This window comes from Jaculus jaculus, chromosome X (genome assembly GCF_020740685.1).
Source record: "Jaculus jaculus isolate mJacJac1 chromosome X, mJacJac1.mat.Y.cur, whole genome shotgun sequence".
Classification (NCBI taxonomy): domain Eukaryota; kingdom Metazoa; phylum Chordata; class Mammalia; order Rodentia; family Dipodidae; genus Jaculus; species Jaculus jaculus.
Window position 1 is genome coordinate 146056208 of NC_059125.1, and position 20154 is coordinate 146076361.

Sequence of the window (20154 nt, forward strand, 5' to 3'; positions counted from 1 at the left end):
GGCCGGGGGCCGAGCCCGCGGGGGGGAGGGGCGGCGGTCACGTGACGTGGCCTCACTGTTTACACGAGGAGCGGGCCGAGCCCTCGGCCTCAGTCAGGCGCTCGGCACCGTTTCGGTTTCACTTCCGGTGAGGCGGCGAGCGCGGACGGCGCGGGGCCGGGGACGGGGACGGCGGCGCCGCTGCCGGGGGGCGTGCAGCGGCGGCGGCGGCTTCGGCGGGCCTCGAGCGCCTGCAGCCCACCTCTCGGGGGCGGACTCCCGGCGCCAGGCAGCGCCTAGACGAGAAGATGGAGGAGCTGGTGGTGGAAGTGCGGGGCTCCAATGGCGCTTTCTATAAGGTACAGGTTTTCCCCGGCAGGCCCCGCTCGCCTTCGTCCGCTCATCGCCGTGGGCGGCCCGCAGGCCGGCGGTGGGCTGCTCCGAGCCGCGCCCGGGAGGGATGCTGTCGGGGAGGGCGCCCCGGGCCCGGGCCTGCGGGCAGCCGCAGCTGCTGGGCTCTGGCTCCCGCTCCCGCTCCCGCCTGAGGCCGGCGCCCCGCGGCATGGGCTGGGCGAGGCGCGGGCAGCGCGGGGCCCTTGCGCGGCCGAGCTCCGCCGGCGACCGCGCCGCGCCGAGCCGTGCTGTGCCGGGGCCAGGCGCCCCGGACATCCTCCACGGAGGCTGTCGGGCCTGATGTGGGGGCTCTGGAGCGAGGAGCCCGGGCGCTCAGCTTCGCCACCAGGCTCCTGGCGCCCGCCGTGGGCTCCCGGCTTCCGGGCCAGCAGAGACTTTGGAGAGCTCCTCTGCTCTGGGCCAGGGATGTGGAGGGACGCTAGGAAGAAGCGGTAGTCACAATGGCAACTGAGGTTGAGTCGTCTCTCTTTGTGGATTTCATAGGAGATGTTTAGACCCAAAAGTTTCGGGAAGACCCTAGCAGACAGATCCAGGGGATGCACGAAAGAAGTTGGCCATTGGCAATCTTAATGGCCCCTTCCCTTTCGATAAATGGGGTACATTCAGGAATACAGACGGCTCAGCGTTTGAAAACATGAGCCGGTCTGCTGCTTAAAATAATTCTTTGTGCTTAAGTCCTCAAAGACCTGAATATGTGCCACGAACTTCAGGAAATTAATGGGGACTATATGATTACTAAGGGGACTTTTCTAGGGAGTGTTTAAATTTGTTTTGTGCCCTTAAGAACTTGAATGTATTCACTTTGACTTCTGAGTGTTTCAGTAGACCATTGTTGGGGTTTTAAATAGGCTTTTATGGAGTCACTGAAGTTTTTGTCGTTGTGCTACACCATCCGATCTCAGCTGCTATCTTTATTTTAAAATGAAGATTAAAATATTCACATGTAGCAGGGGTGAAGTTCTTGCTACTATTTACTATGAGTATAGCAACCATTAATTCTCTCTTGAATGTCTCTAACCACTGCAATACCCCACCTCACTACCAATATTTCAGCAACAGAAGGTACACGTGGAAGCAAGGATGGCAATACCTATTACCATTACCCAATATTTCTTTTATTTATTGCAGAATAGCATGGAAGTTTCAAATGGGACGTGTTTGGTTAGAGGAAAGTGACTTTAATTATACTGTGCTTTACAGATAGATATATTTCATAAATGAGTAAGTATCTGAATGATTTTCTACTTAATAGCAAAAGATAAAAACCTCTTGTAAAAATAAATGAAGTAACTCGGCCATTCTTGATCTTATCTAAAATTGTTTTAGGTTCCTTCAGTTTGTGTAGAACCATTAGAATTAGAAACTTTCGGTTACTATAGTTGGGGTAATAAGATGCATTTGAGCTAGGGATAATAGTTAAATAATATCTTAGTTGATCTGTAATACTGGCGTAGATTGGAGGCCACTGTTAGTGACTTTTAATGAAGTTGGCTGGCCATAGAGGGCAAGTAGCACATCCCAGTCTTGAAGGATTTATTGGTGCCAGTAATTGTGCTTGCAAACCAACTGGGATACAAGAAAGCCTTCTCTTAGCTGTTACTTCCCTCCACTGTGTTTTGACTGTTTTCTAGCAAGTTGCAAAGTTTGAAGATGAATAAAATGAATAGATTGTGGATTATCTTTTGAATCCACAAGGGAACAGTTAATACTTAAACAAATGTATTTTGAGGAACCACTGATATGTTTCAGATTGTTTTAAATAAAATCTCAAGTAGTTTGTATTATTGAGAAAATATTGTCTATAATGAAATGGTTTGAATTTTACATAACAGACAATAAAACAGAGTGATAAAAATAAAGCAGAAGTAAAAACTGAGTGACTTTCTGGTATAATGGATGTCAGGATGAGAAACAATAACCAACAAGAAAAGAGCATCGGTGGAGAAATGTTACATTTATGGAGAAATAGGACCCTTGTTCATCAAATTTATAGAAATGCATTTAAAAACTAAACACGTTAAATGGAATTGCATTAACTTCAGACTTTGGTGTGCTTACTAGAGCCGCTCTGTTCTGAAGGCTAATTCTCCATCTCCCAAGCACATTGTTAAAGTTTGCACTTACACTGTGTAAAATGTATGCTAGGAATACTTTGATTCTTTCTAAGCACCAGATTCAGAATTAACAAAACCATAACACCTTCTGTGCTTGGAGGTTGAATCAGTTCTCTACTAAGCCCCCCCCCACACACACACACCTTGGTGTTTATCCTTAAAAACTTGCAAGTTATGTATAGTAACCACTAGAGTCTATACTTGTATGTGTAGGTATTTTTATTTAACTTGGGAGAAGCTGATCACATGTGTCACTTACTGTGCACTATGTGTGTGCTATTTAAAATATGAAGACATTGGTTTGTATCTCATAGTCTTTACAAAGCATTGCATACACCAGTAATGTTGAAATAGGCTTTTATTGTAGGGTCCTCAGCTCCAAGTATACTTTTCTTTGGATAAGAGTTTTGATTTGTTGAAAATTATAATTATCACTTTAGATCTAGAATGGGTACCATTCCAATATGAAAGTATTCTATATCCTGTGATTTCTAGTTATGTACAAGTATGAAAATAGTCATATGTTGGAGACATAAAATACAAAACTTGTGTTTTTCTCAAGTATTATGGCTTATATCAATACATGATCATAATTGTAGTTTTATTAATTCCCATTTTTGTTGTCATATTATACTTGACTACTGGGGTTTGGTAACATTTTTAAAATATTTATTTGTGCATGTGTGTATGGACACACCAGAGTTGTCTTGTTGCAGTTGAACACCAGACTGATTTGCTTTACTTTTTGCATTCAGGTTTATGTGGGTATCTAGGGATCTGAACCCTGGACCAGCAGGCTTTTTGTAGCAAGTGCCTAGCCCCACTAAACCATCTCCCTAGCTGCAAATATCTTTAGTTTTTAAGTTTGGCATCTGAACAATGATTTTGTTTGTGAAGTTTTGTTACCATAGATATTAGGTAATCAATGTAGAATGTACAGAGGTTTTTTTGAATGAAGATAATAGTGACATAACACGTTATTTTAGCTGTCCTGCCTGTATTACATGCAAATGCATACGTTTCTTCAATTTATAAACTTCTGTGTGATACAAGTAAACACACTCATGTTTTTTATGCATTTCAGAAAACTTTTCATAAGGGGATAATTTTGCCCAATGAAACAGTGAATTAGTAAAGCCAACCACATTTATCTTCTAGAATCTTCATACTTTTTTAAGATTTAGTATATTTGTGGATGCATGATATTTTCCCTTTTGAACTATGTCTTTGACAATCCCATACTCAAGAAATCTGAGAACCCCCATTTCATTAAGTGCGGAATTCAGTGGTGTAGTTTTTAGGGTTGTGATTCTGACTTGCTCTAGGCATGTGCTTCCTGAGATAATGAGGGTCATGGCATGGTACTAGTTACCATGTGTTGTGCTTTCAGGGAACCAGGCGTGGTTTTAGGTGCTTGGCCTCTGTGATGTCCTTTAATCTCCCCAACAATGATAAAAATATTGATTTTCTCATTTGTAGAATAAGGATGTAGATTCATGGGAAGTTTAGATGAGTAATTTGCTAATAAGTGTCAGAGCACTGAAATTTAGGATTTGAGGTTAGAAACCTGGCATCTGACTTTCTAAAGTGATGTGCTTTACCTTGAAGACATTAAGTAAATTTTATTTCCTGCTTAGTTTCCAATGTCATCATGATTCTTGTTTGTAGTTGTTACCAGGACACCGCCTTAGCATCCCATAACTACAGCTCTACAACCAATTTTTACTATTGACACAAAGATGCCGCAAACCATACAGCTTTTTTTTTTTATCAGTTTCCTTTTATTAAGCTTTTGCATTTGAAGTGCTATCCTATAATTCTTCCTGTGAGTACTTACTAGACAGTTTGCCTTTTCACTTAGCTTTGGAGCTACTGAAAAGCTGCAGTATGTGGTCACAAAGTGGGGGGGGGATCTCACTTGAACTGTTCTCCTGCTCTTGTTGTCTTGGGTGAATTGTATTTTCTCAGTCATGTGATAATGAACCTTCTATACATGTACTGTGGTTGGAAGGTCTTGGGTTTGAATCCTATTACGCATTATCTCTAGGAAAGGTATTTTGCAAGTCTGTGAGCTTTCTCTAGTGAGCCATGGGTTCTACTGTATTTAATGAAGTTGCCGCTGACCTGTTGTCCTCAAGAACCGTTCTGGGAAAAGTAGCTCCCTATTTTAAGAAACTTTGCTATATTAAGCTAAGAGGTGGAAGGTTGGAGTGGGGGATTCAAGTTTAGGGGTGGATTTTCTGTCACTGGTATACAAGTTCTATAAGGATTGAATTAGATAGCTGTGTTGCATGCTCTTGTGAGTATTATCTTGTGATTGCCTCTGACCCAGTTGTCATGAATAGGGTATCCCATAATGACTCAAATTTTCTGTTTCTTGCCCTGGTGAAAATTACCCTGCATATGCTTTTAACTGTATTTTATCCCTTTTCTCAAAACCCAAGGTGTTTCATCCCTTTGTTTTTTGTTGTTGTTATTTTATTGTTTTTTTTTTTTTAAGAATTTATTTGAGAGCAACTGAGAGAGGAAGATGCAGATAGATAGAGAGGGAATGGGCGCTCCAGGGCTTCCAGCCATGGCAAATGAACTCCAGATGCATGTGTCACCTTGTACAGCTGGCTTACGTGGGTCCTGAGTAATCGAGCCTCAAACTGAGGTCCTTAGGCTTCACAGGCAAGTGCTTAACCACTAAGCCTTTTGTTTTTTTGAGGTAGGATTTCACTCTAGCCCAGGCTGGCCTCAAACTCATGGTGATCCTCTCAGAGTCTAAATTAGCTCTTAATGTTCAACATCTTTGTAGAAATACCCTTTTCATTTTCTAACCTTTTTTTCTGGTTTTTCAAGGTATTATGTCACTCTAGCCAAGGCTGACCTATGTAGTCTCAGGCCAGCCTCAAGCTCACAGTGATCCTCCTACCTCTGCCTCCCAGTGCTAGGATTAAAGGATTAAATTAGGCATGTGCCACTGTGCCCAGCTTTTCCATCCTAATTTTTTTTTTTTTTTTTTGGCTTTTCGAGGTAGGGTCTCACTCTGGCTCAGGCTGACCTGGAATTCACTATGTAGTCTCAGGGTGGCCTCGAACTCACTGCGATCCTCCTACCTCTGCCTCCCGAGTGCTGGGATTAAAGGCGTGCGCCACCACGCCCAGCTCATCCTAATTTTTAAAGACATTATTAGACTCTGAGATATCTGTAGTCATGGCTTATGTCATTATAAAGAGTGGCTCACTCTTCTGTCTCCTCAGGGAAATATTAGCCATATTGAGTGAATGGAGAACTTCAACCTTTGGTCATAGCCTTAAGAGTTCTTACTTTCCCAGCTCCATTAGAGATATTTTGTTTTGTTTTTTCAAGGTAGGGTCTCATTCTAGCTGAGGCTGACCTGGAATTCACTATGTCGTCTCAGGGTGGCCTCAAACTCATGGTGATCCTCCTACCTCTGCCTCCTGAGTGCTGGGATTAAAGGCATTTGTCACCATGCCTGGCTTTCCATTAGAGATTTTAAAGTGTGGAGAGGGTTAGTTAACCATTCCTAACTGCAGGAGCATTTGTGGTTTATGAAACTACCCTCCATGTAAAATTCCATTACAGTTAGGAAAGATGTCAATCACATTTTATGTTCCAGACTGCATATCCAAACATATCCAGTGTCTTCCTTCCAAATAACAGAGTCTGAAGTCCTAATACCATTTCTTGGGGACTCCAGAAACTATTTTGTAGAAGAGACAAGTTTCAAAACCTAAACTTGTCTCATATCAAACTCCCCAATCTGTTAAGTTCACTGGTCCCAGTACTTGTCTTACCTTAGATTCACTGAAGCTTTCTTTAAGATTTTATTTTTATTTATTTATTTATTTATTTGAGACAGAGAGAGGGAGCGACAATGGGCACACTAGGGCCTCTAACCACTGCAAGTGAACTCTAGATGCATGTGCCACCATGTGCATCTGGCTTATGTGGGACGTGGAGAATTGAACCTGGGTCCTTAGGTTTCACAGCCATGTGCCCTAACCACTAAGCCATCTCTCCAGCCCTCACTAAAGCTTTCGTCACACTGCCATCCAGTGGGCTGCTTTGAAAACATGGCAGGAATCATCTTAGCCTACCTTCTGTATAAACACCAACTTGGCTTTATGGGAAAGTTTACTGAAAGTCTAGTTTTCAAGTAGGTAGATGCAATCCTGGCTCTCTGGAAGTGTCTGGAGAATGAAGATAGGATTGTATTAGGGTCAGGGAGGGGCAGGGGCTTTAAAAGGAAAGTTATTGGAAACATGAAACATGGAAAGATACAGGACCCTTGAGGTGAATTTTTGGTAAAAGGCCTTGGAAATGATTGGACATATTTGCCCCTAGTGCCTGTAGGCTAGCACCAGTGATGAGGTACTTTGATGTCACTTAGTAATATAGCAGCAAGAACGTATTTTATGTCTGCTGTATTCACTTAATAGGCAAACAGTGAGTAAAAATGACTGATTTTGAAACAATCATGCAAATTATGTATAAAATAAACACCATTAACTCAAATGCAGTGGCCCTGTTGGATTGTGATGATTACTCAAACATTTCTGACACTATATTCAGAATTACATTCAAAGCCCATGAAAGCATACCTTGCTGGTTTTTCTCTTTTTATACTAACACTTGCAAATCTTGCTCCTTTATGGGAATGTGGGATGTTTAACAAATAGGTAAATATATTGGATAAGTACAATTAACTGGGCAATGATTTTTAGGTAAATAGAGAAAAGTAAGGATATAGCAATAGTTGTAATGCTGAGGCCAATTTGTAGAGTGCTTTGGTGGTTGGTCTGGAAGAAATCTAGCTGTTGCAAATGGTTTAAATCATCATTATCTGCTGTGGCAGTCACTGAGCATATGGGGCTCTTGAGCACTTGGAAGATGGCAAGAGTGAATGCGAGACAAGTAGTATAAGTAACCACACATAGCCTGTAGTTACCAGTCCACAATGCAGTGTTAGGCACGCATCATCATTGGAAGATACTGCTTCACCTTTGGCAAGAACAATTCTCCACATAGTTGTAACATTCTCTTATGTGACTTTAGAGCTTGACACTTTCTGTAGGCCCAGTACTGAATGCACAGGAAAAAAAAAACTAACGTTACTGCCCAGGTATGCAAACATTACACACACATGTACAAGGATGAAGACAGAGCATTACCTTTGTTGGTGAATAAGGGACCAGTCATCTAGTGGAAGTCTTGACTGTGTGTTTATGTGGTGGTCTGATACCATTCCCCAAAAGTAGATGATTAATTTGTGGCTTTTTGTTTTGTTTTCTTTTTTTTCCAGTTACAGTCTCACTCTAGCCAAGATTGAGCTGGAAATTCACTATGTAGTCTCAGGGTGGCCTTGAACTCACGATGATCCTCCTATCTCTACCTCCCCACTGCTGGGATTAAAGGTGTTTGCCACCACACCTGGCAATAGATGATTAATTTGGTATTAGCTAGCATGTAAGGATGTGAGAAATGGAAATGAGATATAAACTTCTACTGTTCCATAATTTTATTTCTTAACTGATGAAATTAAGCTGAATGACAAAGTCCAAAAACTTTTTGTTCAAAACCAGACCCCTTTGTCATTGCAATAATAGTGAGGCAAGCAATTCCTTAGTACACTTAGAAATTTAGTATGTTGTAAAACATTATGACTAGTGCTAAACCAGAGTTGGTAAAACACGCTGCGGAGGGCCTGAGAAGAGAGTTCAGTGGTTAAAGGTACTGCTTTCAAAGCCTGATGGTCTGAGTTCAATCCTGAGTAACCACATGCAGCCAAATGCATAAAGTGATGCATGCATCTGGAGTTGATCTGCAGTGGCTAGATGCCTTGGTGTGCTCATATTCATTCTCTTCCTTTCTGTTTCTCTCTCGCTCTCTCCCTCATCCCTCCTCCCTCTCTCTCCCTCTCCTTGCAAATAAATAAATTTTGGGGTTTTTTGTTTTGTTTTGGTTTGGTTTTGGTTTTTCGAGTAGGGTCTCACTCTAGCCCAGGCTGACCTGGAATTCACTATGGAGTCTCAGGGTGGCTTCAAACTCATGGCGATCCTCCTACCTCTGCCTCCCGGGTGCTGGGATTAAAGGCATGTGCCACCACGCCCAGCGAATTTTTAAAAGTACGTGCTGTAGAAATACAAGATCAGAATGAGAAAGAAAATATAGATTCCTCAGCCTCTAATCCAATAACTATAAGATGTACATACCTAACTTAACCAAAATAAATAATTTAGCTACCATAATTTGTTGTGTCCATTTTTTCTTGTCTGTGACAAATACTCAAGAGCACAACTTAAAAGGAGGACAGATGTATTTTCACAGCTTTAGCTCATGGTCTGCTTACTTCTCCTTTGCAGTGGCCTGTAGTGGTCAGAAGTCAATGGCTGCAGTGGATGAGTGACTCTGTTCATCCTGTTGTTCAGGAAAAGGGGTGTGGGCAGCATTAGGTGGCCAAGGTGTAAGGTATAGCTCCTAAGCACAAGTCCCTGGTAGCCTACTTCCTCCAATGAGGCCCTACTAATTAAAGTTTGTAGCACTTCCCAAAATAGCGCTACAGGATGGGGGCCAAGTATTGAACAACACTTGAGCCTGTGAGAAAAGTTTAAACCATAAAATTCTATCCTTGTACCCCAAATTTCGTGTCCATCTAATAATGCAGCATGCATTTAGGCAGTCTCCAAGAGTTCCCCATGTCTTAATAGTTCCAGTGTTGCTCACAGATCCAAATCCAAGCTAAAAGAAAATCACATATTCCCAACCTATGGAATGGTAAAAATGCATTCCCAAAGTGAAAAATAAGACATAGAAAGGAAGGATAGAGCACATGACTGAAAACATCTTCAGTCCAGGATCTGTGTGATGTGAGGACCAAAGGGCTTAGGTGCCTAAAGCTCCCACTGCCTTTCTCTTGACAGATAGTCCACATTTCTGGACTCTCCAACTTGCAGGGAGCTCTGCTGCATCCTAAGTTTCACCAGTCCAGGTTCCACCCCCACACAAGAGCTCCCTACAGATACCCTGGTCCTGCGCCACAGGCTTCCTGGGCTCCAGAGTTCTCTTTGCACACAAGCTTCCATAGCTGCATGGCACTTCCACCTGTGTGCCTGGGGAAGCAGCGGCACAAGGATGCTCTGAGGGTGCTGCCCAACCTGCAGCGCTTTGTTTAAGCCTATGGCTGTAGCCCGGTCGGCCTGGGCTGCAGAGCATGGAGAAATGAACCCTGGGAGGCAACTGTCTCTCTTGATGGCACTGCATGAGCAGCATTCCCTGCCTTCTCAAGGGATAGCCTTTCAAAGCAGTTTCACCGTTTGCACCCTGGAGCCCAGGATTTTTTTTGGGGGGTGCCCAATTTCTGAGATGCCCCTAAGTATTGTTTCCTTTTTTTTTTTTTTTTTGGTTCAAAGCATTTGACTTCTATTTAATGGTGCTAATAATCTCTTGAGAAACCATATTTTAAATCTCATTTTAAACATGCTGTCTTTTTTCCCCTTCAAATCTTCCCAATACTGTCTTTGCTCCCAATTTTCACCATACACTTAGCTAAAAGCAGCCAGCAATACCCATGCTGAAGCCTGAATTAGGGGCTGCCTTGAAATTTCTTTCACCAGATTAGACAGCTTGTTATGTTTAAATTCATCATCCTACAAGGTCACAGAGACAAAATGTTGCAAAGTTCTTTTCCACAATGTAGCTTGGGTGACCTCTAGTTCAATTGTCAATATAATTCTTACTGCTTTATGAAACCTGAATAGCCTTGACCACACTGTCCACATACCTTTGGGCTTTCTGGTTTTCTGAACTCCCATAGGAATCACCCATTAATCTCTGCTGGTGGCCGCCTGTGGCTTCTCTATTCCACATGTCCTAGTTTTTCCAAATTCTTCCCACAAGCCAGTTCTGCATGGTGAGGTAGCTGCAGTAGCAGGTCAACTTCTCTGGTACTGGTGTTTTGTGATGGTGTTTTCACTGCTGTGCTAAGTACCTGCAAGAGCATCCTAAGAGGCAAGAGTTCACTTTAGTTCTTGTTTGCGGAGATCTCAGCCCGTGGTTGGCTTGCCCCATTGCAGTGGACCTGTAGTGAGTAAGACTATCATGTTGGGAGAATGGATGTGAAGTGGCCTTGCCCAGTTACTGAGAGCTAGGAAGCCGAGAAAGACAAGCGGGAGCTGCAGACAAGGCACAGCCCCACAGGACACCCCTGTGACCCGCCAGCTATAAGATCCGCCCTGGGAGTTTGTGACTAAGCCTTCAACCTTTGAGGCTGTGGGAATATGTTTAGATTTAAAGCATCGCATCCCTCTCACAAGGTAGTTTCTTTCTTTTAGCTTCCCTTTATTTTTGTTCATTAAGAATCATCTGTTAAGTTACTTCCATGGTAGTGTTTTCCAGGATGCTGCTGTTGCCAGAGTAATTCATGCCAGGGCCTGAGCCCCATAACTAGGCTTGGCCACCCACTAAATAAAGAGACAAGTAATACTGAAAAGCAGAGGGTGATTTTTCAATGTGACCACATTTAGAAGAGGAAGAAATAAAAAGGTCCAGTGACCACCACCCTCAGTCCATGTTCCGTTTCCTGATAGTAGGTTCCGGTTTCCATATAGGCCAAGAAGTATGCCAAAGTATGCAGTCCTGGTCAAGGTGTAGTCCTACCCATTACTGATATATCATTGTCTGGGCTCCAGTCTCTCTAGTAAGGTGGTCTGACAAATTGTCTGAACTGTTTGACATCTGTTCCTGGGATACAGGTTCCTCCTCTGGCTGGCACCAGGCTTCAGTCTTTCACTTCTTCCAGCATGAGACTCCTTGTGAATTTTCAGTTTTGGAGGGAACATTGTTCAACAGTCTCATAGCCAAAGGGAGAGGCAGACATGTCTCTCTTGATTATTGCCTGCTACTATAAGGGTGGTATTGCCTTGGCTTATATAGTTTTGTTTTCAATAGGAACAGTTAAAACAGTCCTTTACATCAGATTTTTTGTTTGTTTGTTTGTTTTTTGTTTTTCGAGGTAGAGTCTCACTCTGGTCCAGGCTGAACTGGAATTAACTATGTAGTCTCAGGGTGGCCTCGAACTCACGGTGATCCTCCCACCTCTGCCTCCCTCCCAAGTGAATGCTGGGATTAAAGGCTTGCTCCACCATGCCCAGTAGCCTCAAACTTTTAAAAATGTATATTTACTACTGTAATTTGTTTGTTGAAAACATTTATTAGATGCCAACCGTATAGCTCAAATTTTGCTAATTAATAAGGATCTATATGTCAAAGATTAGTCTTAATCCATACTTCCTTTCCAGCAACTGATATAAATATCCAACAGTATGAAGACTTCCTATGTTTTACCCTAAGAGTTTTATAATTTTAGCACTTAAGTTTAGCGTTCTGGTGCATGGTAATTAATTTTTCTATGTGATATAAACTAAATGTCTTGACATTTTTTATTGACTTCTTTAATTTTTTATATCTTTCCTTCCTTCATCTGTTTTCTTTGTAAGCAGGGTCCCATCTAGCCCAGGGTGACCTGGAATTCACCATGTAGTCTCAGAGTTGCTCGAGCTCCCTGGGCTCCTCCTACCTCTGCCTCCCAAGTGCTGGGATTAAAGGCGTGTGCTGCCACAACCAGTTCTAAGTGACTTTCTTGCTTCCCTTGTAGTTCTGGTGGGATGTTTCTCTATCATCCACTGTCTTTTGTTTGGTTTATTATTCTTTATATTTTAAGGTCCGATCAAAACCTTACCTACTTTAGTGAATCTCCTTTTATCCATGTACCACCACTACCCATCATGGACTTTTCCACGGGAGTGCAACATCTCAGACGGTAATACACTTAGTAACTCTTCATTTAATTCATATGAAGTACTCAGGAGATCACAGTAAAAGTACTACCACCTCAAGAAGCATACATACTCTTGTCAATGAGGAAAAGTAATAGAGTGGTGGAGTTTATAGTAGGGATAAGTAGGCAACTATGATCAAGCAAAACAAGAATTTCACTTAGACTTACGATGTTTTCCATATTAGGTAACATCAGAATGGAAACCTAAAAAAACAGTAGGAGAGAAAGAGAGATGGATGGATGTAGAAAGACCAAGGACAATGGGCAGGGCAGCATTTGTGGGGAAGTTTCCGCTCTGGAACACACTTTTAACTTTCTAGCATTCATCCTCAGCACTGCATTGTCATTTTCATTTGCCTGCCTCTAAGACACTATCTTCTGATACAGTTCTTGTTTAGGATGACTGTGTGCTCCAAGGGTTTAGCATGTAGTACAAGGCAATATCAATATGGTGGATGAGTGAACATCGGAAACCGATTTTTCAACTGTCCGTTTTATTTATGTATTTATTTATTTATTCATTTATTTATTTATGTATTTATTATTTCTTTGGTTTTTCGAAGTAGGGTCTCACTCTAGCCCAGGCTGACCTGGAATTCACTATGTAGTCTCAGCCTCAAACTCATGGTGATCCTCCTACCTCTGCCTCCCCAGTGCTGGGATTAAAGATGTAAGCCACCATGCCCGGCCATTTTATTCTTAAGCAGTGTTTTATATCTCTAAAGTGTATCTTAAAAACGGTCTTTTATTTTAAACATTAAATTGTCTTGTTTTTCTTACAGGCATTTGTAAAAGATGTTCATGAAGATTCTATAACAGTTGCATTTGAAAACAAGTAAGTGTCTTAGAATATCACTTCAATGTCCAGGTATTTTGTATTAGTGTCTTTGTTGCTCTTTATGATTTTCAAATTTAGTTTGATCATAAAATAAAGAACATTAGCTGGGTGAAAACACAATAGTACACATTGGAGGGCACAGTGTTTTCACTAAGTTTGTCAAGTACTATTAAGGGCTGTTTTAATAGTAGCCATTCAAGATACTAATGTGTATATGAATTCTCACCAAAGGGGAGGTGTGGCCCAATTTAGGGTTTTGCTGGACTGTGGTAAATGAGTGCCTGTTAGATATGAGTTTTTATGTACCAAGAGAATTAATAGAACATCCTAAGCAGGGTGAAAATCTGTAGAGAAGAAAAGTAGATCAGTGGTTGATTACTTGATAGTGGTACTTTTAGGAGCTGGGCAAGAGGACACAGCTAAAGAATACAGAAATTTTTGTGGTGATAAAATGTTTTAAAATTCACTAATAATGAGTCAGGCATGGTGGCACATGCCTTTAATCCCAGCACTCAGGAGGCAGATGATGTAGGAGGATAGCTGTGAGTTCAAGACTACCCTGAGTCTACATAGTGATTCCAGGTGAGCCTGGGCTAGAGTGAGACCTTACCTCTAAATAAATAAATAAATATTCCCTGATAATGATTGCAAATATGTGTAAACTTACCACATACCATTCAATTGTACATTTGAGCAGGTGCATTATATGCTTTGTAAATTGTATCTCAGTAATGTGCTAAAATGTAGTATGGGATCCATCTGTCCTAAACAGCAAACAAAAACATCTTGCTTGTAAAAAAAATTTAAGAGCAGGCCTCCATTTCAGTGTCCAGCAAATCTTCAGAGCAAACTGTCAGTGTCAGTGTATTGAGCTAACAGCAGGACCAAGTAGTGCCTTTAGATGGCGGAAGACACGGTCAGGACTGATATACAAGGATGAGAGTTTTAAACCCAGCTTCCTATTCTAGACTAATCATATTAGTCCATAAGACGTTTGAGTAATTGAATTCCTTTATCTGAATCTATAAAGCCAAACTAGAGTTTGACTCTTTGCTATTTCAAGTGTCTGTAGTTGTATAAGACACAGCAGCACTACATTTCTACTGTAAGAGGCTTTGATAACTTGGAGAGTATTTTTTCTTATAATTACACACTATCTGCTGCTATCCTTCTTCATAAAGGAAACATGGTTTCTTTCTTTCTTTCTTTTTTTCCTTCAAGGTAAGATTTCACCCTAGCCCAGGCTGACCTGGAATTCACTATGGAGATTCAGGGTGGTCTCGAACTCAGAGCAATCCTCTTATTTCTTCCTCCAGACTACTGGAATTAAAGGCGTGTATCACCATGCCCGACGAAACATGGTTTCTTTTTTTTTTTTTTTTTTTTTTTGGTTTTTCGAGGTAGGGTCTCACTCTGGTCCAGGCTGACCTGGAATTAACTCTGTAGTCTTAGGGTGGCCTTGAACTCATGGCGATCCTCCTACCTCTGCCTCCCGAGTGCTAGGATTAAAGACGTGTGCCACCACGCTCGGCTGGTTTCTTGATATAGGAGAGTTACCTAGCTTTGCTACTCTTAGTTTCTCCTGCTGACCTTTAATGTATGAAGCCAACACTCATTTATTTTCTCTTATTTATTTGAGAGAGAGAGAAAAAGGTAGACAGACAATGTGTGTGCAAGGGCCTGTACCACTGCAAACAAATTCTAGATGCATGTGCCCCCCTTGTGCATCTGGCTTTATATGGATACTTGGGAATAAAACTTGGGTCCTTAGGCTTTGCAGGCAAATGCCTTAACCAGTTGAGCCATCTTTCCAGCCCGGCATTCATTTTTGTATGCATAGAAGGTGTCTAGTTTATACTTTGATTTCTCAGATCATTTCTGCGATTATAAACCTGGGATTATTTCACCTGTTGGTCCTTTATTTATTTAATCTGCATGAGGATTTTCTCTTCAAGCTATCATCCTGAAAGTTTGATATAGAGCAACTGGGTTCCAAGGCTGATGGTGAGCACATCACCAGGGAAGGCACTACTTTTTCCTTTGCAGGATTCCTTTCTGGCCTTTCTTTAGATGGGGAGGGAGGGAGCACATGACAATGGGAGGGGGTGACAAAATTAAGGAAGGAAAGAGCTAGCAAAAATAGTTGCTTGTTTTGGGTGCTTTCTGTTGACCTTCCATACCTCATAATTTTTGAATAATATATTTGAATTTCTGTATATTTAAAGAATTAAAATAATTTCCCTTTGAAGCCAAGAAAATTATATTTTGAATTACATGCCTTACAAGTGAAATTTACCAATAAATAAATATTCAAAGCCACAAATTCTTAATATATGTAAAAAGGATTTTCTGAAGTAAAGACATTTTTGAAAAAAAAAACACATGGTTTTCAAGTGTGTATCATAAGGTCATAGGAAATGTCCAGCCTAATTTTAGCCCTCACTAGATTTTCACAAATTCTAAAGTGTTTTTCCTCTTATATAATTGCTCTTCTTTAAAGAAAAAAAAAACAGCATTCCAAATTAGGATTTTCTAAATTACAGGCATTGATATTTTAGCTGGAAGTGTGGCTTAGCAGTTAAGGTACTTGCCTGCAAAGCCAAAGGATCCAGGTTCAATCCCCAGGACCCACTTAAGCCAGATGCACACAGTGATGGATGTATCTGGAGTACCTTTTGCAGTGGCTGGAGGCCCTGGCAGGCCCATTTTCTCTCTCTCTCTAGCAAATAAAAATTTTAAAAATATTAAAAAGTACTTTACATCTTTAAGAGTATAGAGAGTAATATGGTATCTTTTAAAGCTGTTCCATGTTATTTGAACTTAAGAAGCATAGAGGACCTAATTGAGTTCCTGTAGGTTGTCTCCATGGGTTTCTGTGGTTTAGGAGGCCCACCAGTTCCGTGCATGCTGATGCGTCATACTGACCAGCATCCAGCTGCCCATGGCAAGAGTTGACCACCTCGTGGGATCTAAAATGTAAAGGGGAAAGTGAGTTGTGAGTCGCTAACATGTGGACTGCCCTGTTTGAGGCTTGAAGGGCAGTTTCTGTGGTTGGTGGAATGTGATCAAAATTTCTTCACAAGTAGAAATACGCTGATGATGTAACTAACAATTAATGATAACTAACATTTAAGCATCAAAGAAATTTCAGTCATGGACTTTTGGTTTTAAACTCTTAGAAGTTGAAATTATTACAAAAAGACTAAAAACTCAATTTGGATCTGTTATGTTTAGAAAATATTCTCCCCAGAAGTGCAAGCTGCTATGCTGCATGTTGTAGATTTGGTTGAGATGTCTGTATGTTGCCATTATGCCCACTCAGCAAAAAGTGGTCATAGCAAAGCATTTGCATCTGTAACCAGAAAGAGTCACACTTAACCAGAAGTTGATTGCAGCATGGTCGCTGTTTCATTTAAACACAAAAGCATGTTGACTAATTATATGTTTCCTCATTTGCAGCTGGCAGCCAGAGAGGCAGATTCCATTCCATGATGTGAGATTCCCACCACCTGTAGGTTATAACAAAGATATAAATGAAAGTGATGAAGTTGAGGTGAGTTCCTTCGGCCACATAGGAATTAGTTTTGAAGGAGTTGATTCATTTAATTTGCCTGGGATTTTTAAATATGCCTTGCCTAGAATGCTGTTTAAACTCTTGAGTATTAGAGGTGGAGTGTGCTCATCTAGATGATAATTGGAAATGATACATGGTACTTACCTTTGGCCATTTCCACAGCACTCAGGATATGTCTTTAAAATTCACTGTCTGAAGTGTATTTTCCACCCTTTCCTTCAATCTCTGAATCTTTGTTTTAAAGTTGTGTTTACTGAAACTGTTCCATGTATTGAAAATGGATTCAGAAGGTAAATTTTGCAAAGGAAAGAATTCTAGCCAGGCATAATGGACCGCTCCTATAACTCCAGCACTGGAGGTGGAAGCAGGAGGAGGAGGAGTTCAAGGTTTTGCTTCAGTTTATACACTGTCTTTTCTTTCTTACCTACCATTTCACACACTCCACACAAGTTATGTTGCTGTCTTCTCCAAAGTATTTAGCATCTTTTTTTAATAAAGTTGAAACTCCATGCATTATTTGTAGTATGAAGAAAGGAAATAATTACTTGTTAGAGGTAAGAAAAATGAAACTAGCTTCTTAAATGCTGCTTTTCTGCTTTGGTAACCTAAGGTGTATCAAAAGCGGACAGTGTCTCAAATCTCATTCTAGATAGAATCATGTCATGATAAGTAAAAGTCACATGAAGGGGGAAAGGATAAATGCAAGATCATATATAGATAGGAATGTTATTTTAGAGACTATAGTCAGAGCAGGTCTCTGAATGGCCAAGTCTATGTTATTCTCTCTACAGTTTAAATCAAAACATGAAATAAGGTGGGGGGGGGGTTGTCAGAAGTGTGCCAGATGTCTACTAGATACAAGGAAGTGGTCTTGGCTTTGTAAGAGATCTTAATAGGAAATAGAAATGTCTGTCCTTCAAGATCTTGAGCTGGCAGCTTCCCTGGGAGACAACAGGCTGTCTCAAAGCAAAGATCAGATTTGCTTTATGTATCTGTCATGAATATTCATGATACTATTTGATAGAAAGGTAAAGAAGATCTATTTTATTTTTCAACTTAGTCAAGCTCAATATGATGGCCCCACAGAGTGGTATAACAATAGCTAAGGTTCTTTCTGTGGTTAAAGCAAAGCTGAGAGTGATGATGGAAGCAAAAAGGGAAGGTAGGTTAAGTTGTACTTAGTCACCATGTTCTGTAACTATTAGGTTCAATTTTAAGAGGGAGATGAGCTGAAGTCTTGACTTGCTTAGATTCTGCCTCTCTTCTCTCTTTCATTTCCACCCTTTTATCACCCCTACTTCTTCTTCTGTGTAGTTCTTTTTCCATATATGTGTATATATATATATGGAAATATATATATATAGTATTGTCTCTTCCTATTAACTTCATTTGCTAGTGTCTTAACAAAAGGTTCCATGTTCCACCTAGGAACTTTGAAGTGGTCACCAGAGAGACTGGGTGAAGAACTGCTCCATAGTATGGAAGAGAGCAGGAAGGTGGTATCCAGAAGATTGACAGCATTGATTTTGTCCTTTTTAGTGGAAATGGAGCAGGAGGCTGAAGAGTAATCTCCAGGAGACATGAGCGGAAGGCCAGGGCGGAATCCTGAGTGAACATTCAGTGACTGTGTAGTAGGCCAGGGTCAGGAACTTCTGATTCATTTTTGCTTATTAGGATACATTTTATATGTAGTTTTTGTTGCTAAGTCCTAAGGAAAATATATCCATATTTATGAAGGGTAGCTTTTCCTAAGTATCCATGTTCCAACTACTAATTATTACTTAAGAACAGAGAAGTAAGACAACTGCATTTAACAGGGAGCTCCCAGACATTTTCAGGTACTTTCTAAGTATGTATCTTTGTCTACCTCAGGCACATAGGCACAGGTACAGTTTGGTTAAAGGCATGTAACATAATCACTTGAAAGATACTTGGGTTATTTAATTTTTTTCTCAGTACTTGATATCTACAGATATGTAAATTATGCTAATCATAAAAATTCTGTTTTGTAATTTTTATATAGGTTTATTCCAGAGCCAATGAAAAAGAACCTTGCTGTTGGTGGTTAGCTAAAGTGAGGATGATAAAGGGTGAGGTAGGAAAATGCATATTTAATTTTTTTCTCATATTATTTCCTTCTTGTAAACCCAGGTACTACATTTTTTTAAATTGCTACCTAATTTTAATCATATTTTCACTATATGTATTTTAGTTGATTAAAGTTTGTTCTTCATAGAAAATTTATGTTTAAAATAACAGTAGGAGCCTGGTTTGGTGGCACCCACCTGTAAGTCCCAGCATTTGGGAGATTCAGACAGGAGGAGTAGGAGTTCAAGGTCATTTTCAACTACATAACAAGTTCAAGGCTAGCCTGGGCTATATGAAACCCTATATCAAAACATTGTGTCTATGTTAGGTATAACTTTTTATGCTTGCTTTAAAGACTGAAAAGGAATGAAGTTTGTGTATTTCTCTCAGTTCTATGTAATAGAATATGCAGCATGTGATGCTACATACAATGAAATTGTCACAATTGAACGTCTACGATCAGTTAATCCCAACAAACCTGCCACAAAAGATACTTTCCATAAGATCAAACTGGAGGTGCCGGAAGATTTACGACAAATGTGAGTCAGTGTACCATAAATACTGAGAAATAGAGCTGATGAGCAATTAATTTCAAAAGAATATAAGGTTGAAAATAGTACAGGTTGGTGTTTACATTCAGTAAACTTTGGCAAAACACAGAAAAAAATGGTTTGATTGCAAAAGTAGTGGGGCAAAACCATGTGTCTTTTCCTAGTTCCATAATAAAGCCAGCCATGTGCTTTTTCTACTTAGTTGACTAATTAGGTGCATAAATAATGTGTGTAGTGTACATTTTGTTCTCTAAGGTACTTTTTCAGAAACTTAAAATTTTTGTAACTGATGGAGCTTGATCCTTCAAAAGTTAGGTTCTAAATTGTAAAGAGTTTTTCTTACTTCTCCCTTTTAGCTAAAATATTTTCAAATAATTAATATTAAGTTAAAGCTTCAGAAGTGTGGCATTATCCTCTCTGTTTTATAATCCTTGCTTTGCAATGATGGTTGAAGATTTTTTTGAAAAAAGAAAGATTTCATCAAGGGGATTTTTTGATTTAAATTGTAGCTCAAACAGAATACATGGATTTCATCTTTTTGGATTCTAGAGGTTTCCATATGCAAGCATTTGCCCCTTCTCATTAATATAACTCCCTTCTCTGTCAAATGGCTGTTTGTTTTTTGTATGAAAGAAATGCTGTCAGGCATGATGGCACACACCTTTAATCCCAGAACCTTGCAGAGGTAGGAGGATTGCTATGAGTTTGAGGCTACTCCTGAGACTGAATAATGAATTCCAGGTCAGCCTGAG

General features: G+C 40.5%; 1 protein-coding gene across 7 annotated transcripts in view; it reads left to right on the plus strand.

Moving 5' to 3' along the window:
• The first annotated feature begins 219 nt into the window (after positions 1-219).
• The window catches only part of Fmr1 (FMRP translational regulator 1), a 38870-nt gene continuing 18935 nt past the window's right edge, over positions 220-20154 (plus strand). For all 7 annotated transcript variants that reach the window (XM_045140409.1, XM_045140410.1, XM_045140412.1 and 4 more), the window contains exons 1-5: positions 220-338; positions 13134-13186; positions 16649-16742; positions 18787-18858; positions 19242-19390. In XM_045140409.1, coding sequence (XP_044996344.1) covers positions 288-338; positions 13134-13186; positions 16649-16742; positions 18787-18858; positions 19242-19390 — 419 coding nt within the window. In that variant the 5' untranslated portion in view covers positions 220-287. The remainder of the gene's footprint in view (positions 339-13133; positions 13187-16648; positions 16743-18786; positions 18859-19241; positions 19391-20154) is intronic.